This window comes from Eulemur rufifrons, chromosome 1, assembly GCF_041146395.1.
Source record: "Eulemur rufifrons isolate Redbay chromosome 1, OSU_ERuf_1, whole genome shotgun sequence".
In the NCBI taxonomy this organism is placed as follows: domain Eukaryota; kingdom Metazoa; phylum Chordata; class Mammalia; order Primates; family Lemuridae; genus Eulemur; species Eulemur rufifrons.
This window is the reverse complement of record NC_090983.1, coordinates 93,079,287-93,099,719: the sequence shown is the minus strand read 5'-3', so window position 1 is coordinate 93,099,719 and position 20,433 is coordinate 93,079,287. Positions and strand designations below refer to the sequence as shown.

Sequence of the window (20,433 nt, the reverse complement as noted above, 5' to 3'; positions counted from 1 at the left end):
GAGAATGCGCCACCACAGATGCTGTCTGAATGGTTGAAGAGACGGTCAAGGCTAACTTTGACTACAGGTGACCTCCACCTTCTGCATCGCACCTTCCACCCCTGCTCTCCCCCGGCTAGAAATTGGGATCCACTGTCCCTGTGTGCACGCACATGGGAGAATCCGACGCAATGTTGTGTGCGCTGAGTGGACACATGGGTAAGGGATGGGAGGTACTGACGCGGTGACACTCAGCCACAGCCCGTGATGTTGCCAGGTAGCACTTTGAGCTTTATTAACGACCCCTCTGCAGAGGCTTCTCAGCTGCTCCCAGGGAAGCCCCCTGAGAGCGTTGCCTTCCCCGTGGGAGCCCGGACGCCTCGGGAGCAGCCGGAGAAGGGCTTCTAGGTCAAGTGCTGCACTCCACGCCGGCATCCTCACTGTGGATGCAGTTGTGGGAGCCCCACGTGCTCTTCCTGCAGTACCATAGGCTGTTCTCTGTCCCGTCACAGGCAACGTCATCCAGCCAGATCTGCCCGGTGCCTTGGTACCGAGAAGGCGAGGAGGGAGAGAGGGAGAGAGGAGACAATCACAGCAGAGCAGCCACATTCCTGTTTCCGTCTGGGGTAGACGGCCAAATTCTCCCATGTGTACTCCGGAGGCCCCACGTGCTAACGGTTAGTCTGGTCTTTTATAATGACTCTGCCTCTGTTCTGTTCCCCACCCTTTGACAAAAGTCTCATACAAATATTCGATGCTTAATTCATGCCCTATTTGACATCTCCTCCTGGGGAGCGTCCCAGCCTTCGGTCTCCCCCCTGCTCATTCGCTACGGCCGCGTGCGCCTTCCTCGCGTGCCCCTCCCCCCACGCCAGCCCCCTGCTGGGCACACGGCGCTCACACCCTCCTTCCCATGTAATTGAGGAGCGTTGGGTTATTCCATTACAGTCATTTACATGACGATATGACAACCCGTAGAGGCTTAATCCACACGAGGAAAAAGTGTATTTTGAAGGAGTTTTACAGTCCAACTGGACTCAGATTAAAATGCAGGTATTCGCTTTGGGATGGGGTGAGGACAGAGAGCCTTCGGGGTTGGGAGCAGGGGAAACCGGCCTGTGTCCCCTGCTGGGTCAGCTAGTGCGGCCAAAGAAAGGGGCTCAGCCCCTGGGACTTAACTCCTTTGCTCAAGGTTTGAACCTTCGACGGAAGGACACAGGCTGCGTCTGCAGTGCCCTAGGATAGCTTCCCCTCACTGACTTCATTATGGCCCCACTCTGATTGTTTGCTCTTCCCTTTTCACCTTCTCTTTAGAGACGATCACAGCCAAGGCTGCTGGGCAGTCCAGGCTGATGGAGAGACGCCGTGCATGGCCGCGGCTTCCTCCCGCTCCTCTGGTTCCCGCAACACGGCTGCCCCGCACGCACCCTCGGCTATGTGGCACTCTGACTCCAGGACTGCGCGGACACTGACCCAAGCCACGACAGTCATAGCCCCAGGCAAACCTTTGCTGTCACTGCTGGGGAACCCAGACCACCCTTCTGCCAGGGTGGCCAAGCTGGAAGGACGTAAGCCTGGAGCCCCGAGCTGCGGAACTTTTCTGCTGCTTGAACCAATACTTGTCTTTTAACCCCGACCACATTGAGTCACTTGCAAGCATAAGAATGTCACGTCAGCAGCGTAGGGGAAGAGCCTCCTGGCTGATGACTCACTTACCAGCTTCCACTGCGGAAATGGCCGTTCCCCTGGTGTAATCCAGCATGCGGCAGAAGACAGTTGCGTCGGAATTGTCCCAGCCATCATCGCAAATTGTCCCCCAAGTACCGTCATAGAAAACTTCAGCCCGGCCTCGAGTAGCACTGCCGACGATCCTGACGGGGGCCAGGGATTCACCTGGGGGAAAGAACACATGTGGGGGGCAAGGAAAGCGCCCGGGGCTTTGTGTAAACACAGGCTCTTCCTTTTCACTTGGGGTGCTCTATCGTTATGACAAAGAAACCCCCTTGCTTGGCTGTCACCAGAGCCTGGAAGATGCCACTTTATGGCACCAACACAACCTGGCGTGCAGCCTCCGAGCACCTGGGCCTGTAGGCACCTGGCTGTCGGAGAAAAGTACATGATTCTAGAGGCTGTCTCTGTGGCCGGTTTGCAAATCTCATAGAACATGTCTTATCATGTGTTGTGGAGAGAAACAAAGAAAAGCTGAGTAAAAGAAGGGAGGAAGGAGTGGAGGGAGAGAAGAAGGGGGGAGGCAGGGAGGGAGAGAGGAGAAGGAGGGAGGGAGGGAAGCCGTGCCTGTGTGCCGTGGGCAGGCTTATCCAAGGGATGAGTCCATCAACTTTTTCCAAAAATGAGGAATTTCTTTGAGAACCAAGGTCTCTCCCCCTAACACACATAATTTTCAAGTACAGAAATGACTCTAAAACACAAATTAAAGAGAATAGAAATAGCAATTACCTTTTTGGCCTTTTTGTCCCTTTTGTCCTTGCTGTCCAGAAGACCCTGTCATGAGGAGAAAACCCACACGCTTTGGAGGAAACCCAGCCGGGACGTCCTTGCCCTCATTGGCCAGGAGTGGGGAGTGGGCGGGGGGGGGGGGGGACGGCAGGAGGTCTGCAGGACTCCCCCTGCAGCCTCACCTGTGACCTGTCATCATGGGGACTGGATGTGCCATGGCTGGCAATGGTTGAGCAAGAAGAAACGGGCCTCAGCTACAGCAGGAAGGATTGAAGTTAGATTGATGAGGGCCATTGGACAGGTAAGAGGCATGGAAACTGGGGAGCGTGGGGCGCGGAGGGGCACGGCTCGCGTGCATGTCCACGCACCTGCCAGGTGTGCCTCATCCTCTGCTGTATGCAAGCACACACCTGTCAACTGAGTAAGTAAGCCTCCACCCTCCTGGGTCCTGAAAACCCCCAAACCTCTTAAAACAGGGCCTCTCCTAAGAACTCACGAATCAGAAACAGAGGCCTTACCTTTCTCTCCTGGAATTCCTTTTTGGCCAGCTGGTCCAGGTGCTCCCTTGGGGCCTGCCAGCCCGGGGCTTCCCTGTTCCCCCTTCCTGCCTGTGAAGCCTGAGAGGAGGAAGGCCACCCCGTCAGATGCCCGGCTCTGCTTCCCCGAGGGCGACCCAACGGCCTTGGCATTTAATGAGTAGGTTGTCCTTAACTACCAAGTCTCCCCTAGAATGGGTGGTGTGAATGTTCAGCCTGTGTCTTTAGTCCAACTGGGGGCTGCTCTGATCGCCCGACTCTCACGTAAATGCTGTTGAGAACATGCAGGTGGAAGTAGCTGGCAGGATCCCACAGGTTGTTGGGCCTTCTGGGATTACATAATTGTATGGAAGTTCTAGCCATTCAGGGAGAATTTGCTAGAATATTTCTAAGCCTCAATATCTTCATTAGCAAATTAAAGTAGTAATAGAATATTTAGCTCACGAGGAAGAAAGGTGCTTTAGAAATGTGACTGAGAAGTTTTGCTTTAGCATCCACGAGGGTAGGGCTTTTGGGAAGACCAGAGACGCTGTGCAGCCAGTGCTGAGCTCAGCGGCCAACCGGAAGCACAGGGTTGTGGGCCAGGATGAGAATAAGGACGCCTGGTGGAGGAGGGGCTGGGGCCAAGAGGAAGAGGAAAATGGACCACAGCAGAGACCAGGAGGCACCAAGCCGGGCCTGAAAGGACGGTTGCACAGCTCACTGGTGCCTGCACAGCCTGGGGCCCCCGCCAGCCGAGCCCCCGCCCCACACCCTACACCCCTCAGGATGCCGAGTTCTTCCAGGGGAAGAACTGAGGCTTGTCTGACAGAGCCCTGGAATCTTGGCCTTGACTTTGGGGGAAGGTCACAGCTGTGTGTCCAAAGTCAACAAGCCCCCTCTGCAAGCAGGCAGGCTTTCCAGTCATCATTCGGGGAGATTAAAATGAAGCCGGCCCTTTACCTGGAACTCCTGATTCTCCTTTTGTTCCTTTCTGTCCTTGAAGTCCTAAGATCAAAACAAAAAAGGGGGGAGGAGATAATAAAACTTAGATATTAGACACTTTTAATCTTAGACAACCTCTACCTTTTGTCTGATTAATGCAGACGGAAAGATACATTGGTTCTCCGCAATTGTTTAAAGCCTCTTCGGCAGAGCGTAAGAGGAGACAGTCTGCAGACCAGAGGCGACGGGAGTGTGGGGGGAAACGGCAACGAGCTGGGTGAAAGCCCGGGTTAGACAGACCCCAGACGCACCCGCTGGCCTCCCTGCCCACCGATATCGCCACTTGGTGTCTAACTGCCCTGCCCTTCTTTGCTGTGCCATCTTATTGGAAGAGAATTGAGACATATTTTGAAAACAAAATTATCTTGAATTCTAAAAGGCTGGGAAGGGGACTCGGTGGCCACCAGGAGCTTTGGGTGTCCTCACCCATAGTAGATGCTCCATCAGTGTTTGTTGGTTTATTCCATTTGGCCCCAGTGTGGCTGGAGATTCAGGTGGCTAAAGGGCCTCATGTCCAGAAAATGGAAAAATAATAAGTGCAATCACTGGTGATGAGCCTGCTGCAGTTAATGTGAAACGTCCTCCCTCCCTCCCTTACTTCCTTCTGTCCAGTCATTCATCCCTTTATTCAATAAACTTTCATGGAAGACCCCTGTCCCCAACCCCCAGCGGGGTCACTGTGGGTTAATAACTTGCTCATTTAGCGACATCGTGGTATCATGATTTTAAGGCCAGTATTGATTTTATCTCAGAGAAACAGGACTCCCCAGTTACATGAACTTGGGGTAAATACAAGCTCGTTATTGGCCATGAAGTAATAGTTCCTAGAGGGGAATGAGGGGAATGCAGACAGCAACTCACGAGCATCTCTGCTTGTGGCCGTGCCCTTGACTGGCCTTTGCCAACAGTCCATCACGGAAACCACAGGCAGCTCAGTCATCCCCAGGGCAGTTGCCTGGGGGAGGTTCTGACGCGACCTCCCCTGCCTCCCACTTCAGCCCCTGGGTGTCCTCTGCACCTGTTCAGGCCCCTTCTTGGAATCGTGAGCAAGAGAAGTCGTGACTCCCGGCAGTGTTCCAGATGACCCACTGAGGCCTGGTGCGGCCTGGGGAGGGGTGTCAGATGGCCAAGACGCCAGGAGAAGCGAAGAGTACCAGAAGGTTCTGAGAGGGCAATACTTCAGTTCCTTGATTCAGGGCTGGGGACAGAACTGAGGCTGGGATAGGTTCTCGTAAGAGGGGAGATGCCTTTGAGGACAGCCCCTGGCAGACAGGCCGCAGCTCACCCAGGGCCATCTGCACACACTCTGGTCCCTCTGATTAGAATGCCTCACTCCTCTGGTCCACCTGAAGAACCCACAGTCGGCCTGTAAACCCTGTGAAGATGTCAGACGTCGCCGACTGTGAATCCTTCCCTGGCTTTGTCCAGTGGATGATGTCCTTTCTCCCAAGGCAGTAAAGCAAAGTGCTTCCAGAGTCAGCTGCCTGGGCTTAGTCTCCCTCTGCCCTCTACCAGCTTTGTGACCTTCAGCCACGTGTCCTTGTCTGAGCCTCAGCTTCCTCCTTGTTGCGTCTCGAGGCAGTTTTAAGACTGAAATGAAGTCGTGCATGCCAAGTGTCCGGCCAGTGCTGAATAAATGGTGCTGCGAGATCTCGTGGGCCCTGTGTGCATGTGTGTCTGCCCTCTAGGTGGGGAGAGCCGGGGGCACCGGGGTACAGCCCCCACAGGATCGCTGGGCTCACTGCCCTGCAAGCACCCAGGAAATGTTCACTGTTGACCCGAAGGGACTTAGCTGAGGTTGCCCAGCAGAAATGGCAGAGTCTCTGCTTACTGCATGTGAATAGCATATGTCAAGATGGGCGGGGAGGAGACCCCATTCAGATTTAGGTCTATGGAGGGGATTGAGTAGAAAACAGTCCACCTCTAGACTCTAGGCTCTCTCCGTCGGTGTCCTAGAGGGCGCCATTCTGCAGAAATCTCTGCTTAAGATCCTCTTCCCAGAAGTGAGGTTCAGGGACCCTGGGGCACCGTGAACATCCCTTATTGTCACCACCCAAAGAGGTGCACCTCTCCAACTGTCCTCTAAAGCACTGAGAAGCAAGCACCCCTATGAGACAGGAACCACAGGGAAGCCCCTGCTCGCCGGGTCCATGCCCTGGTGCTTGGCCCTGCTGCCTTCGTTTCCGGTACTCCCCCTCCTCCCAGCTCCTCCCCTCCATGGGCTCAGCATTTCTTGCCATCTGCATGGTGCCAGGCACTGTGCCAAGGATTTGCACACACTACCTTGTTTGATCTTTCAGCCACTCTGCAAGACAGTGTTATTTCCCTCCTATACAGAGGAGGGAGTCAGGGATGCTAGATGAGTTAGCCAAGGTCAAACAGGAGTGAAGGGGGAAGCTGAGGTTGTCACCCAGGCCTGGCCTCCCTCTGTGCCCTGTGGGCTCCTTTGTGCCATCAGCATGCCAGGCTCACTCCTCCCTGGAGTCTCACTTGGGCCGTCTACTTGGTGCCAAAGACACCTCTAGTCTCTCTTGGCCATCCCTTCCCCTAAAGGAGGAGTAGTCAAACTAAAGTGTGCATCAGAATCGCCCAGATATCGCTCCTCGGCCTTTTGGCTAAGATCAAGTGCAGAATCAACTGGAGGGGGCCTGTTAAAAAACAACTTGTTGGGCCCTACCCCGAGCTGCTGATTCAGATGGATGGGGGTGGGGACCCGAGAACCGGCATTTCTAACACGTTCCCAGTTGAGTCTGATGCTGCTGGTCTGGGGACCACACTGGGAGCAGCACTGCCCTAAACAAATCTCACTTTCTTTGGGGACAAGTTCACAGCCTGCCTCCTCCAAGCAGCCTTCCTGTCTCTGTAGGAACTCACAGCCCCTCACGTCTGAGCTCTCCCAGAACCACAGTTCACATGGCAGAGGTTGCTCCTTGATAAAATGCCTTCTGATATGTGTTTAATGGGTGTTGGTTTTGGCTCTAAAACTTGCCTCTTCAAGGGAAGGAAATTAGAATTGAGGTTTGTGTGATTTCTCTCCAACCCTCGCTGGACTCTAAGGGGGCGCTGGCTGAGTGGCTGTTCATTGACTAATCGATTGAGTGACTAGAATCGCTTCACTATAAATCAAGGCAGCATCCGATTGGATCAGCTCCTGCACATGACGGGGAGAAATGGCTGAAAAACAGGCTCAAGAACTGCATGTTTGCAAACCACACTAGAGAGTAAATGGATGCTGGGTTTTTCTTCTTATCCACAAGCAAACTGGTTTTCCTGGGTGTCACATACTTATCAAGCTGAGAGGACCCAGTGCTTCTGTTTACACCACTCGCAGGTCACAAAAGAGGAAACTGAGGCTCAAGAGGGTTGCCCAGCTGGTCAGGGGCAGGTGGGAGTTGAGGCTCAGGTCTCCTGATTCCGAGTTAAGTGTAGAAATTTCCAATTCATTAAGAGACTTCCTTAAATACCATCCCAATCTGCAGACTAGGTGCAGCCTGGCGAATTTAGTAACTTGACAATTCGAGCTGCGTGGCAAGAAGAAAGAAGGAGGATAGGACTCAAACTGCAGAAGCTTCGGAGAAGCCTAGAGGAAAGTGAGGAAGGGTTTTCTAAGTGACAATTTAGTAACTTGGCTTGGTAGAACTTAATATTAATAAATTCTTGGACTGCCTCAGTACTTGGGTATGAGGTATGGGATTAATTGGGAAATTATTGTCATGATATAGGGCTTAATTGCTATTTGGATTACCTTTGTTGCTTATCTTTAAAATAAAACATCTTTAAATACAGTTGAGAAAATAGATTTTAAGTTGTTTTTACTTTGGTTTTGTCCCAAGAGGAAAATAAAAGGACATAAAGAATTCAAAGTATTATGGTTTACTTAAACAGAACGCTAGAACAAATGGGCCTGACTGACATTTACAGGACATTCTATCCAAACTCCACTGAATATACTTTCTTCTCATCAGCTCATGGGAAATTCTCTAAGATTGACCATATCCTAGGACACAAAGCATGTCTTAAAAAATTAAAAAAAAATAGAAATTATATCATGCATCTTCTCAGATCACAGTGGAATAAAAGTAAAAATCAACCCTAACAGAAATTCTCATTTCTACTCAAAGTCATGGAAGCTAAACAACCTTCTCCTGAATGATCATTTCATAAATGAGGAAATCAAGATGGAAATCAAAAGATTCTTTGAAGTAAATGACAAAGGAGACACAAGTTATCAAAATCTGCGGGACACAGCTAAGGTAGTACTGAGACGAAAGTTTATTTCCATAAATGCCTATATCAAAAAGACAGAAAATTTACAAATAGAAAATTTAATGAATAGACTCAAAGAGCTGGAGAAACCCATCCCAAACCCAGAAGAAGGAGTGAAATTAATAAGATCAAATAGGAACTAAATGAAGTGGACAACAGGAAAACTATACGGGAGATTAATAAAACAAAAAGTTGGTTCTTTGAAAAGATAAACAAAATCGACACGCCTTTGGCTAGACTAACTAAGACCAGAAAAGAAAAATCTCTAATAAACTCCAACAGGAACATGAAAGGAGAAATTACAACTGATGTCACAGAGATACAAGATATCATCTATGAATTCTACAAAAACCTTTATGCACACAAATTGGAAAATGTGGAGGAAATGGACAAATTTTTAGAAACACACAACCTCCCTAGGCTCAACCAGGAAGAAACAGAATTCCTGAACAGACCAATATCAAGAACTATAATCGAAACAGCAATAAAAACCTCCCCCAAAAGAAAAGCCCAGGACCAGATGGCTTCACACCCAAATTTTACCACACCTACAAAGAGAACTGGTGCCTATCCTACAAAAGTTATTCCACAACATTGAGAAATACAGAATCCCCCCCCAATACATTTTATGAAACCAATATAACTCTGATACCAAAACCAGGAAAGGATGCAACAAAAATAGAAAACTACAGACCAATATCCCTTATGAATATAGATGCAAAAATTCTCAATAAAATCCTAGCAAATCGAATCCAGGTGCTTATCAAGAAAATAATCCATCACAACCAAGTGGGCTTCATCCCAGAGATGCAGAGATGGTTTAACATACGCAAATCTATAAATGTAATACACCACATAAATAGAAGCAAAACCAAAGACCATATGATCCTCTCAATAGATGCAGAAAAAGCATTTGACAAAATTCAACACCCTTTTATGATAAGAACGCTTAACAAAATAGGCATAGATGGGGCCTACTTAAAAATGATACAAGCCATATATGATAAACCCACAGCCAATATCATACTGAATGGGGAAAAATTGAAAGCCTTCCCACTTAGAAGTGGAACCAGACAAGGTTGCCCACTGTCCCCACTGCTATTCAACATAGTGCTGGAAGTCCTTGCGAGAGCAATCAGGCAAGAGAGCAGAATCAAGGGTGTCCAAATGGGGACAGAAGAGATCAAACTCTCACTCTTTGTGGATGATATGATATTATATCTAGAAAACTCCAAGGATTTAACCAAGAGACTCCTGGAACTGATAAATGAATTCAGTAGAGTCTCAGGATGCAAAATCAATACACACAAATCAGAGGCATCCATATATGCCAATAACAGTCAAACTGAGAACCAAATCAAAGACTCAACACCCTTCACGATAGCAACAAAGAAAATAAAGTACCTAAGAATACATTTAACTAAAGAGGTAAAAGACCTCTACAGGGAGAATTATGAAACACCAAGGAAGGAAATTGCAGAGCATATAAACAGGTGGAAAACCATACCATGCTCCTAGATCGGAAGAATCAACATTGTTAAAATGTCTATACTACCCAAAGTGATCTACAAATTCAATGCAATCCCTATTAAATTACCAACATCATTTTTCACAGATATAGAAAAAATAATTTTACACTTTGTAGGGAACCAGAGAAGATCCCGTTTATCAAAAGCAATTTTAAGCAATAAGAAAAAAATGGGAGGTATTAATTTATCAGACTTCAAACTATGCTACAAGGCTGTGGCTATTAAAACAGCTTGGTATTGGCACAAGAACAGGGACACAGACCAGTGGAACAGAATTGAGAATCCAGATATAAAACCATCCTCATATAGCCATCTAATCTTTGACAAAGCAGACAAAAACATACTCTGGGGAAAAGAGTCCTTATTCAATAAATGGTGCTGGGAAAACTGGATAGCCACATGTAGAAGACTGAAACAGGACCCACAGCTTTCACCTCTCACAAAAATCAAATCACGGTGGATAACAGACTTAAACCTTAGGAGTGAAACTATTAGAATTCTAGAAGAAAATGTGGGAAAGACTCTTATAGACATGGGCCTAGGGAAAGCATTTATGAAGAAGACCCCAAAGGCAATCACAGCAACAACAAAAATAAATGAATGGGACCTGATTAAATTAAAAAGCTTCTGCACAGCCAAAGAAACTGTCACGAGAGTAAATAGACAATCTACAGAATGGGAAAAAAAATTTGCATGCTATACATCTGATAAAGGACTGATAACTAGAATCTATTTAGAACTCAGGAAAATCAGCAAGAAAAAAATCAAACAACCCTATCAAAAAGTGGGCAAAAGACATGAAAAGAAATTTTTCAAAAGAAGACAGAAGAATGGCCAATAAACATATGAAAAAATGCTCAACATCTCTAATCATCAGGGAAACGCAAATCAAAACCACAATGAGATATCACTTAACTCCGGTGAGAATGGCCTTTACCAAAAATCTCATAACAATAAATGTTGGCATAGATGGGAGAGACAGGAACACTCATACACTGCTGGTGGGACTGCAAACTAGTGTAACCTCTGTGGAAAGTAATATGGAGATACCTTGAACGGATACAAGTAGACCTACCATTTGATCCAGCAATCCCATTATTGGGCATCTACCCAAAAGAACAAAAGACATTCTATAACAAAGACATTTGCACCCGCATGTTTATAGCAGCACAATTCACAATTGTGAAGATGTGGCAATAACCCAAGTGCCCATCGATACATGAGTGGATTAATAAAATGTGGTATATGTATACCATGGAGTACTACTCAGCTATAAGAAACAATGGTGATATAGCACCTCTTGTATTTTCCTGGAAAGAGTTGGAACCCATTCTACTAAGTGAAGTATCCCAAGAATGGAAAAATAAGCACCACAGGTACTCACCATCAAATTGGTTTCACTGATCCTCACCTAAGAGCACATTTAGGAATAACATTGATTGGATGTTGGGCAGATGTGGGTTGGGGAGGGGATGGATGTATACACACATAATGAGTGCGATGCCCACTATCTAGGGGATGGACACGTTTGAAGCTCTGACTCAGGGGGTGGGGGGGGCAAGGGCAATATACATAACCTAAACTTTTGTACCCCCCCATATGCTGAAATAAGAATAAAAAAAATTAAAAAAGAAACTAAAAATAAATAAATAAATAAATCATAAAAATGTATTATGGTTTAGGCATAAAGGTCAATGAGATTAAAAATTTTTCCAATCAGATTGGTATTTCAAAGTTTAAATGTTTAGGCTACATTTAACATCATTGTCATTTCATGAGGTAGAAATGGTAAAAAAAGAAATGTCAACATTACAGGTTGAAGTGGAGTCTCTATCTCTAGACAAATGTTACTTTTCAAAGTAGCTAAGGGATGTAGAACTATATTTTGGTTATTATTTTGCAATCTTTGAAAGAGAAAAAGTTAGGAAAACTAAGTGCTGGGGATTAGACAAGAGCCTCTTTCTAAAAGGTGAAGGAAATCAACACTTAGAGAAAGTTCTATGGGGTATAATGCCCTACTTAATAAAATGTGGTGTTTATCTTCCCAGCAGAAAGGCAGGAATTTCCTCTTTGTCTTACTGAATATGAGATGCCTTCTCTCCCTCCAGAGGTGCAGATGGGAAACATTCCACCTGGACAGGCTGGAGTGGGGTCAGTGACTGCCAGCGGAGGTAGGAGGCTTGGTGACCAAGCCAGGATTTACTTGTCTATCGTGGGGTAAAAGGTGAGGGGCAGGGGAAAGCCAGTCGGATTTTCTCTTGAGTCATACACTCTAGGCTCTTCTATACAACAAAATCTGGAAAAGCACAACTTTGGAATTAGACTTGGAGTTGACCCCCAGATTCAGTGTATACTACCTGTGAGACTGTGGGCAAAGAGTTTACCCTCTCTGAACCTTTGTTTCCTCAGCTGTGAAGTAGGGATGATAAAAGTCAGCTGTGTGGGGGGATAAAACTAAGATTCTGGGTCAGGTCCCAAGCACAGTGCCTGGCCCAGAGGCACTAGTAATAACAAATGGACCTCTAATTTCTAATGATTAATGCACAATAATGAAATCTAGCTGTTGCCTAGGTCAAGCCAATGCACTATAAAGATTGTTTTCATGTAATCTGGCTGGATATTCTCTTGAGAGATTAATGATTTTATTAACAAAATGGGAAATACATCAGTTTGAAAATGTGGCTTGATATGTCAAATCTGGACTGTCATCATAGTGGCTTTAGTCTGGGGAATACCAACACCCTGACATTGACGAGTATGCATTGCCTTCCGTGATGGAAAGATCTGGCTCCCACTACCCACTCTTCCTGATCTCACTTCAGAAATTGCCAAATATAATCTCTGGAAGTTCATTAGCCCATGACTCCAGGAAGACATGTAGGTCTGGCTAAGATTTGCCAGATTATGGCCCCATTGGAATTCCCCTCTGAGACTTCTACATTGGCCATCAGCTACTGCATCAAGGTAAGCATTTGGACTTGGTTTTGCAACCTATGCAGTTCTACATAAATAGTAATTATCACACACCCCAAATTGAAAATGTCATTCACTTGGGCAGCCAGAATTGCGGGGTAACCCCTAGAATCTGACCTGCTGGTATTCACCACTAGGCTTGATTAATGGAGAAGCTCATGAAGGTGCCCAATAGATATACAAGGACTCAATGATGATGGAGTTAAAATGATCCTCACACTTTGGCCAAGGGTCTCTGTGCTAAAATAGTTGTGGGGTCTTGAGTAGATAACTAAGAACCATTACAGGGCCTGAGAACTTCATGCTTCCTCCTAAGAGTAGAAGAAACCGCTACCTTCTCCTCTGATTCTTGTTGAACTGGGATGGAGGGAGAAGGTGTCACTCATCAGAGTGCCCTGATGGGGGTGGCTGGGGAGGAAGACCCTAAGACAGAGTGTAGTAAACAAGACCCCAAGCTTGGGGTTGGCTGAGCCTAGACGCAAACACTTGCTATTTGACTTTGGGCAACTTGCTGTAAAATAGCACTAATAGGAATGCTTGTCCCATTAGGCTGTCATGAGCTGTCCAAGAGCTGGAGCTACCCTCCAGCTCTTATACAAACCCTTCCAGGATACAGAGTCCAGGGCAAGACTCCTTACCCTCGGATTGTCAAAGGACAGCCTTTGGGCCCAGGGAGTGGGCACTTATTTTACCCACAATGCTCTTGCTTAGTGAAGAACCATTAGTCTGGCAATGGGGGTGGAGGCAGAGGGCAACTGCTATTTGTAACTGAGAGCTGAAAGCAAGTGTCTGCATGAAGCCAAGCAGAAAAGTCAGGGGCAAGAGAGTTTTGGGCCCCAAAGTCAGATGCACCCTAAGGTCGAGAATCAAAGAAGACAGAATTATAAGTTCAAGAAGGGCAGCCAACAAGTCAGGGACATCTGACCACCATACCCAGATGGAGCCTTGCTAGTGCCCTTCCAGTGGTAGCAGGGACCCACCTACACCGATACGCAATCCATGAAAATGAAAATGGCTCTGAGGCTGGGTAGGTTAGAAGGACAGAAAGGGTAAAGGAGCTACCCTTGCCGTGGTTCCCGATAACCTTCAGGAAAACCCCAAAGCTCACAGGCCCAGAGTGCAAGGCTTGCCAAGAGGTGGTGGTGAATGAAGGAATGAATCAATTAGAGCTATGAAGGACCATCCCTGGTGTGGGTCTGTAGCCTGGCCCAGGGGCGAGGCATCCAGGTTGTCTGACGGCAAGCTTGACCTTCCACAGCCATCCTCAGCAGACATGCAGCCCTATGTCACAGCCTGCACTCCCCAGCACCTCGGCCTGCTCCTGGCTTTCCAAACGGCACACAGCAATCCTCAATGCAGATGCCCAACCAGAGTGTGCCTGCACTGCCTGGCCAGTCTGTCTGTCTGCTGCACCACCCTGTGTGTCTGAAGCTGTCTCAGCACTCATCACAGCGGCCCAGACTTTCTAGACTGAGTGAACACAATGCAGGTACCCGAACGTACTTAGTGACTGGACCAAACTGGTACCGTGGTTTATGAAGTAGACTATGCCGATACAATGGCTTATAACCTAGACTAAACTGACATGATGGTATGTAATCTAACTAGGTTGGCAGGATGGTTTATAAATAGTCTTTGTGAGTTTGGTTAGCGTGGGCCAGTGCTCCCAGCTGCACCCCTGGGAGAGTGCTCAACAGGGGTTTCTCTACCCTCCATCGTCAAGGGATCCTGGCAGGGAGACTGCCCTGCTTAATCAGGGAGCCTCAGGGGCCAGGGCACAGGAGGCCCTCTGCCTCCTCCGTGGGCAGTCCTCCTCCCCGTCCATCCTGCCACCCTGCGACCCCCACCGCCCACCTTCTCACACCCTTTGTTACCTGTGTCTCCTTTGGTTCCTTTCAGGCCGGGGGCTCCTGGACTTCCGGGACTCCCTGGTGGTCCTGGACAACAGACACCACACAGGGCATAAGGCCTGGGATGGGTGAGTCTTCCCACCCCACGCCCACCGCAGGACCTGGGACCTACCTGTCTGCCCTGGGTAGCCAGCCCTGCCAGGCTCACCCTTGGCACCTGGGTGTCCCGCTGCACCGGGAGGGCCTGGAACTCCCTGTGGTCCTGGTTGTCCTGAAAGGCAGGTGGTGACTGCAGGGCGGGGTGGTCGGCAGAGGGCCTGGCTGCCCCGGCCTCCGTGCCTCTGTCCTCAGCACTGACACGAACCTCCTAACACCTCACAGTCCTCGGCAGCTTTAACCATCTCTCTTTACAGCCATGAACTAGCCCCATGAGTGGGAGGAAAACTAGTCTCAGCAACTTATTCACCTTTCCATTCACTGCTGCAGGGTGTGGGACTTGGGGACTTACTGGGAACCCTGAGTGTAAATGTCCTGCTGCACGCCCAGGATGGCGAAGGCGGGTAAAGGTCTAAAGAGGGGTCAGTTAAGCCCACCCCTGACGGCCGCCCTGTTCCTCTTAGGAGGGGCCAGGTTTTTAAGAAACTCCAGGCGCTCTGGGTTAATATACAATGAAATAAAAGATGGTGGAGTTGGGTCCCCACCTTGACTCTGCCAAGGGACAGTGGGAGCTGGAGTGATGCCCAGGTTCCCACAGCTCTTACCTTGATCTCCTTTGGCTCCAGGAAAACCAGCCAAACCTAAAATGAAGAGGAACTTTGAGGAATTTTTTTCTCCCTTGGGCTTAGCCTCCGAGAAGGAAGGGAAATACTTACACATCGGTGGATGTGACCACGCATCCCCTTACCTGGCGGGCCTGGCTTCCCGGAGTCACCTTTACTCCCCTGGGCTCCAGGGGGCCCCATAGCCCCTGTGTCTCCTTTCATGCCCATGTCCCCTTTGCTTCCTGAAAAACCAAGGAGTGGAGGACAGGCGTGGGGGGAGGGCAAACCCAGCTAGCAGGTCCCACTCTGACACTTCCCATCCTACTCAAATTCCAAACCCAACACTCCTTGAGCTCCTACTTGGTGCTCAGAAGTGGAAGATGTGATTGTGCCCTCAAGGAACACACTGCCTTGCCCCAGAGACAAGACAAAAACTTGTGAGAAGTTGGTGACGAGGTGACCTGGCATGGCCCAGGTCCCCTCAGGAGGGACAACAGCCTAGGCTCAACCATCACTGTCTGGCTCATTTTAATGACTGTATTTTGGGAAATGTTTTTTAAAGCCTCTCAAATTGAAGCCTGAATATTCCAGAAAGCAGATCCTAAGTGCTGAGAATAGCAACTCTGGGGCATTGGTGGAGAGAGAAACAGTGCAGCGGCTCATATTCCTGCCAGCGGTTCAGACACAGGCTTTCCTGGCACCCAAGATTTCAGATTTTCCACTTGGCATCAGCATTCGGGGCTCGTCCCAGCCTGTCCTCTCCTGAGTCCTCCATTGCTCCCTCCTCCTTTCCTGCAGGTGCCTGGTGCATGTCAATTGAGGGAGGCTCCTTGCGGGGGCGGGGCTCTGTGACTTCTTCCCAGACTGTGAGTTTGGTGGGCAGTGGGTGGCACGGGCCCCCCCAGCCGGGCCTCGCAGGCCCTGCTCCCTGGCAGCCCACTGCGGTGGCCACGACTCAGAAAGCTGTCCAAGTCCCACCACCAGCTGGTGCGAAGGTGCCACTCCGCACCCGGGGAGCGGAGTGGGGGAAAGGTCTAAGGAGGAACAGCTCACCCCAGAGCAGCCTCACAGGCTCTCGCATAGGCCTGATGGGGTGGAATTTTGTTGAGAGGCGTTTATTGCTCTATTCTGTGATTTTGAAAATTTTGGAGCTGGAGAGGACTCAGGCATGATGCCAGCCTTCTCCCCAGTGAGTTAGGAACGGGGGCAGAGGAGGGGAAGGAGGAAGCCTTTGTGGGCCTAAGCGTTGAGTGAAGTTAGGTGCAGGGCATGGAGATTAGTCTTTGAGATGAGTGGGCGTTAGAGGAATGACCGTTCCTCAGTGCAGACCATGTAACCATAAGCAGCTTAGTTACAGCTGAGGTCTCATGGCAGCCGAAGGTGCAAACAGCAGGGAAGGCCGTTCTTGGCCATTCAGACTGTCCGCTTTGGAGAAGGGGCGATGGCAGCTGTCAGAGGCGCTGGGAGTTTTTCCCTGGAGGGAGGTGTTGGCACCTGCTGCAGTCCAGGGCCATCACGTTACGGCAATTGCTCGGCGGTGCGAGGTTGCTTCAGGGTGGTCCGGGCCTGCAGCTGCACTGCTGTAACTTCCACGTCCCTATCGGTGGGGATGACTTTGGGAAGCAGGGCAGCATCACATCAGCGAGAGGACCCGACTCTGGCCCCTGCCAAGGGAGCACAGCTGCTTATTTCTTCAGAACTGTCCAATCCCAGCTAAGCGGTGGAGTGAGGAAAATAGGCCTGTCCTGGAACTCTGCCCCGGTGGCATTACTGATCTGCCGGGGCGAAGGGCACAGGTAAAACCTCAGCACCGCCGGGGTCAGGTCTCACTGGGCTGGCACAGCCCCGACTGCCGACAGGGCGTTGAGCAAGCTGCAGCAAGAGAGATCGTGTGCTCTTGGGAGAGGAAATTTGAGAAGAGGAGGGGTGGGTTGGAGTTCCCATCTCTGAAGAAGCGAAACTGCTGCATCCCCCCTTGCTGACCACAGCCTTTCCGGGCCTGAGTCTGGGTGTGGATTGATATCCTCCTTTGCGGCCATGCGTGAGCATGGGATGGGAAACAGTGGGCTCAGACCCAGTGGGCAGAGGCCTGGCAGGGGCACCTTGAGAAAGCCTGGGTGTCCCTCTCCCGTCTGCAGAGAGTGGTGGAGCATGGGCTTTGGAACGATCCCCACAGGGCGGCTGCCCAACCCTTTGCCCGGTGCAAGGATCCCCGTCAGCCCTGCCAACGAGAGCTCTGCAGCGCTCCTCCCCTCCCGGGAGTGGGCTACCCACGCCCGCCCGTTTCGTCACGGGCCAGCCGCCAGTCCTGAGTGACGCTGTTCTCCCTCTCGCACTGCACCCCTTTGCTCACTGGAAAGAAGAGACCATGTGTGCTGCTCCAGGGGTGCGGTCGGTGGAGCACAGCCCCGCCCTCAGGCCTCCCAGTGACACTGACCCCGCAGTGCGGTCCTCACCTGGGAGGCCCAGGTCCCCTTTGTCTCCCTTCACTCCGGTTTCCCCTTTAGGGCCAACCAGACCCCCGTCGCCTTTGCTGCCCTTCTCTCCTTGGCGTCCCGGGGCACCTGCAAAGAGAACAGCCAGTGAGGGGGCTCCCTTCATCCTCCTGGGGACAGGCTAGGAGACAAAGGTAGCGAGCACTGGGGGACAAAGGAAAGCCGTCCCCAGAGGACGTGGGGGGTGTTAGCTCATCTCTCGGGTGGTCTCAATGAGGTGTAATAGGACGGGAGGGACGGGGGCGGCTGTGCAGACAGGACGGGGGCAGCCGCCTCAGAGCCTCGGGCGAAGCATGGGGGGCCCAAGCACAGCGAGCTCAATTACCAGGGGCTCCCGGCTTCCCTGGCACACCCTGCGGTCCTTGCAGGCCTGTGAAGAAGGAAAGAAGAGCAAGACGAGGTCAGCCACTGTGGCCTGGGCTCTTCAGTCAGACAACGTTCTAGAACCCCCGAGTTGGGCAAGGCGCCCAGCAGATCTCCCTCCCTCTCCCTCCCTCTCTCTCTCTCTCTCACACACACACACACACACACACGTGTGTGCACACATGCACACACACACACGGTGCATACGGCAGAGTCCCTGGTGGTGTCAGGCAGTGTTTGCTCTTGCTGTGGCTTGAGTATGTCCCCCAAAAGTCCCCGCATGGGCGGCCTGGTCCTCAGTGTGGCAGAGTGGGGTGCTTGGGTCACGGGGCAGATCCCCCATGAAGGGGTTAATACTGTCTGGTGGGACTGAGTGCATTCTTGCTCTCTAGGGACTGGATGAGTTGCCGTGAGAGTGAGTGGCTGCAAAATGAGGCTGCCACTGTGTCTGGTCTCTTTTCCCCGCAGGCCGGTTCCCCTTCTGTTTCCCCACCGATTGGACACAGCACAAGGCCCTCACCAGAAGCCACCAGACGCAGCCACCCATTCTTGAACTTCCCAGGCTGCAGAACTGTGAGCTAAATACGCCTCTTTTCTGTATAAATGACTCAGTCTCGGGTTTTCTTTTATAGCAACACGAAACAGTCTAAGACAGCTCTCTTCCCAAAGGGTGGAACAGCGCCTGGGCACGTGTCCTGATGGCAGTAGAGGAAGGGCTTTAGAGTTGGCGACTCTGTTGGAATCACAGCCCTGCCACCTGATGGGTTGGATGACTTTAGGAAAGTCACTTAAGTATCCTGCACCTCAATTTTCCCATCTGTAAAATGGGGCTGGTCATGACCACCTGGTCCTCAGCAGGTGTATAATTAGTGCTCCAAGGCAAAAATGGAACTGAGAAGCAGTAGTTCCTTCCCGCATGGCCCCGGGGTCCCAGGCTAGGGTGTGCAGTACAAATTGGTGGTGCTGGGTGTCCCTGGGGAGGCAGGGAGAGCTCCGTGGAGAGGAGGGAAGGGTTTGATGCTCAGGAGGGAGAGTGTGGCAGGAGGGAGGGAGAGGAGGGGAGGTTGAAAGATGCGCTGAGTGAGTGAGTGGCTGAATTACAGGGGCCTCCTGGGAGTGCCAGCGGTGCCCCGGCAGGGGAGGCACAGAGGGGCTCTGGGCTCCACGTGCCCTGCAGAGCCACGGCAGGAGCTCCGGCTCTGTTCCCTCCAGAAGGAAATGATTGAGCTCCCGGGCTTTCTGGCTTGTCCTTTCAAGCAGGGCTCAGTGGCTGCACTCTGGGGAGTGCTGGCATCAGCCCGAGTCGCTGTCTCTCTGGGAGGAGAGAGGAGGGGGAGAGACCCTCGTCCTCTGAACGAGCCTGGCCTGTTCCGAGCTCCCGCAGGCTGAGTGTGTGAGAGTGTGTGTGGGTGTGTGCACGTGTGTGTGCATGAGGAGTGTGAGTGTGTGTACAAGTGTGAACATGCTTGTGTGTGAGCGTGCCAGTGTGCACAGATGTGGGCTCAGACATGCGTGTGAGCACGTGGTGTGTGCGTGCTAGTGTGTGCGTGCCCCGCACCGCACCATGAACTTTCCTTCCTATTGTTTGCTCGTCTTCCCCCCTCAAAGCCTCCTAGGAAAAAGCCCTGCAAGAGACTCAGTATAATCGGCTCTTTGGGATTTTCCCTATTAAATTCCTTTTAAAAATCAGTTCCTGGAAGAAGATTTTCCCTCCTAACAAGTTTCCTTTGTGTAACTGGTGTTTTCTTTCTACCCCAGCAGCCTGGAGGCTCAGAGACTGTTGCTCTGTCCCTGCCACTTCCTTGCAAATCCTCTCATCTGCTCTTCGCTGGGAAAGGTCTTACTGTCTTTGCACGGTTACATCTCGGCAGCCTCAATGCCTCCGGGAATTTGGAAGTCGGAGGGTGTAAGTGGAGAGCTGGTGGGAGCAGAAGAGTGCAGAGGACTTGATGTTTGGGTCTGTCCCTCGACCCTGGAGGGACAGCTCTGGGTCCCCCACACCCTCTGACCAGGCCATGCATGGCCATTTGCAAGATGGCTGGGCAGGGTTAGGCTACAGCCTAAAAATGGAAACAAATACTTTCCCAGCAACAATCATGGGCTGTGGATCATTCCTCTGATGCCCCAGCAGCCCTCCCCAGCCTTCTCATTCCCAGGTACAGACAAAGAAACTGAGGCTCAGAAAAGTAAGGGGACCTTTGCAAGGGCACAGAGTTAGTCCGTGATGGTGGCAGATGTGT

General features: G+C 50.5%; 1 protein-coding gene across 2 annotated transcripts in view; it reads right to left on the bottom strand.

Moving 5' to 3' along the window:
* Window positions 1-119: 119 nt before the first annotated feature.
* Window positions 120-20,433, bottom strand: part of MARCO (macrophage receptor with collagenous structure) — a 36,169-nt gene continuing 15,855 nt past the window's right edge. For both annotated transcript variants that reach the window (XM_069473501.1, XM_069473510.1), the window contains 11 exons: window positions 18,156-18,200; window positions 17,792-17,899; window positions 15,479-15,577; window positions 15,336-15,371; window positions 14,747-14,845; window positions 14,599-14,661; window positions 3,915-3,959; window positions 2,955-3,053; window positions 2,437-2,481; window positions 1,696-1,872; window positions 120-522 (listed from right to left, as the gene is read on the bottom strand). In XM_069473501.1, coding sequence (XP_069329602.1) covers window positions 389-522; window positions 1,696-1,872; window positions 2,437-2,481; window positions 2,955-3,053; window positions 3,915-3,959; window positions 14,599-14,661; window positions 14,747-14,845; window positions 15,336-15,371; window positions 15,479-15,577; window positions 17,792-17,899; window positions 18,156-18,200 — 950 coding nt within the window. In that variant the 3' untranslated portion in view covers window positions 120-388. The remainder of the gene's footprint in view (window positions 523-1,695; window positions 1,873-2,436; window positions 2,482-2,954; window positions 3,054-3,914; window positions 3,960-14,598; window positions 14,662-14,746; window positions 14,846-15,335; window positions 15,372-15,478; window positions 15,578-17,791; window positions 17,900-18,155; window positions 18,201-20,433) is intronic.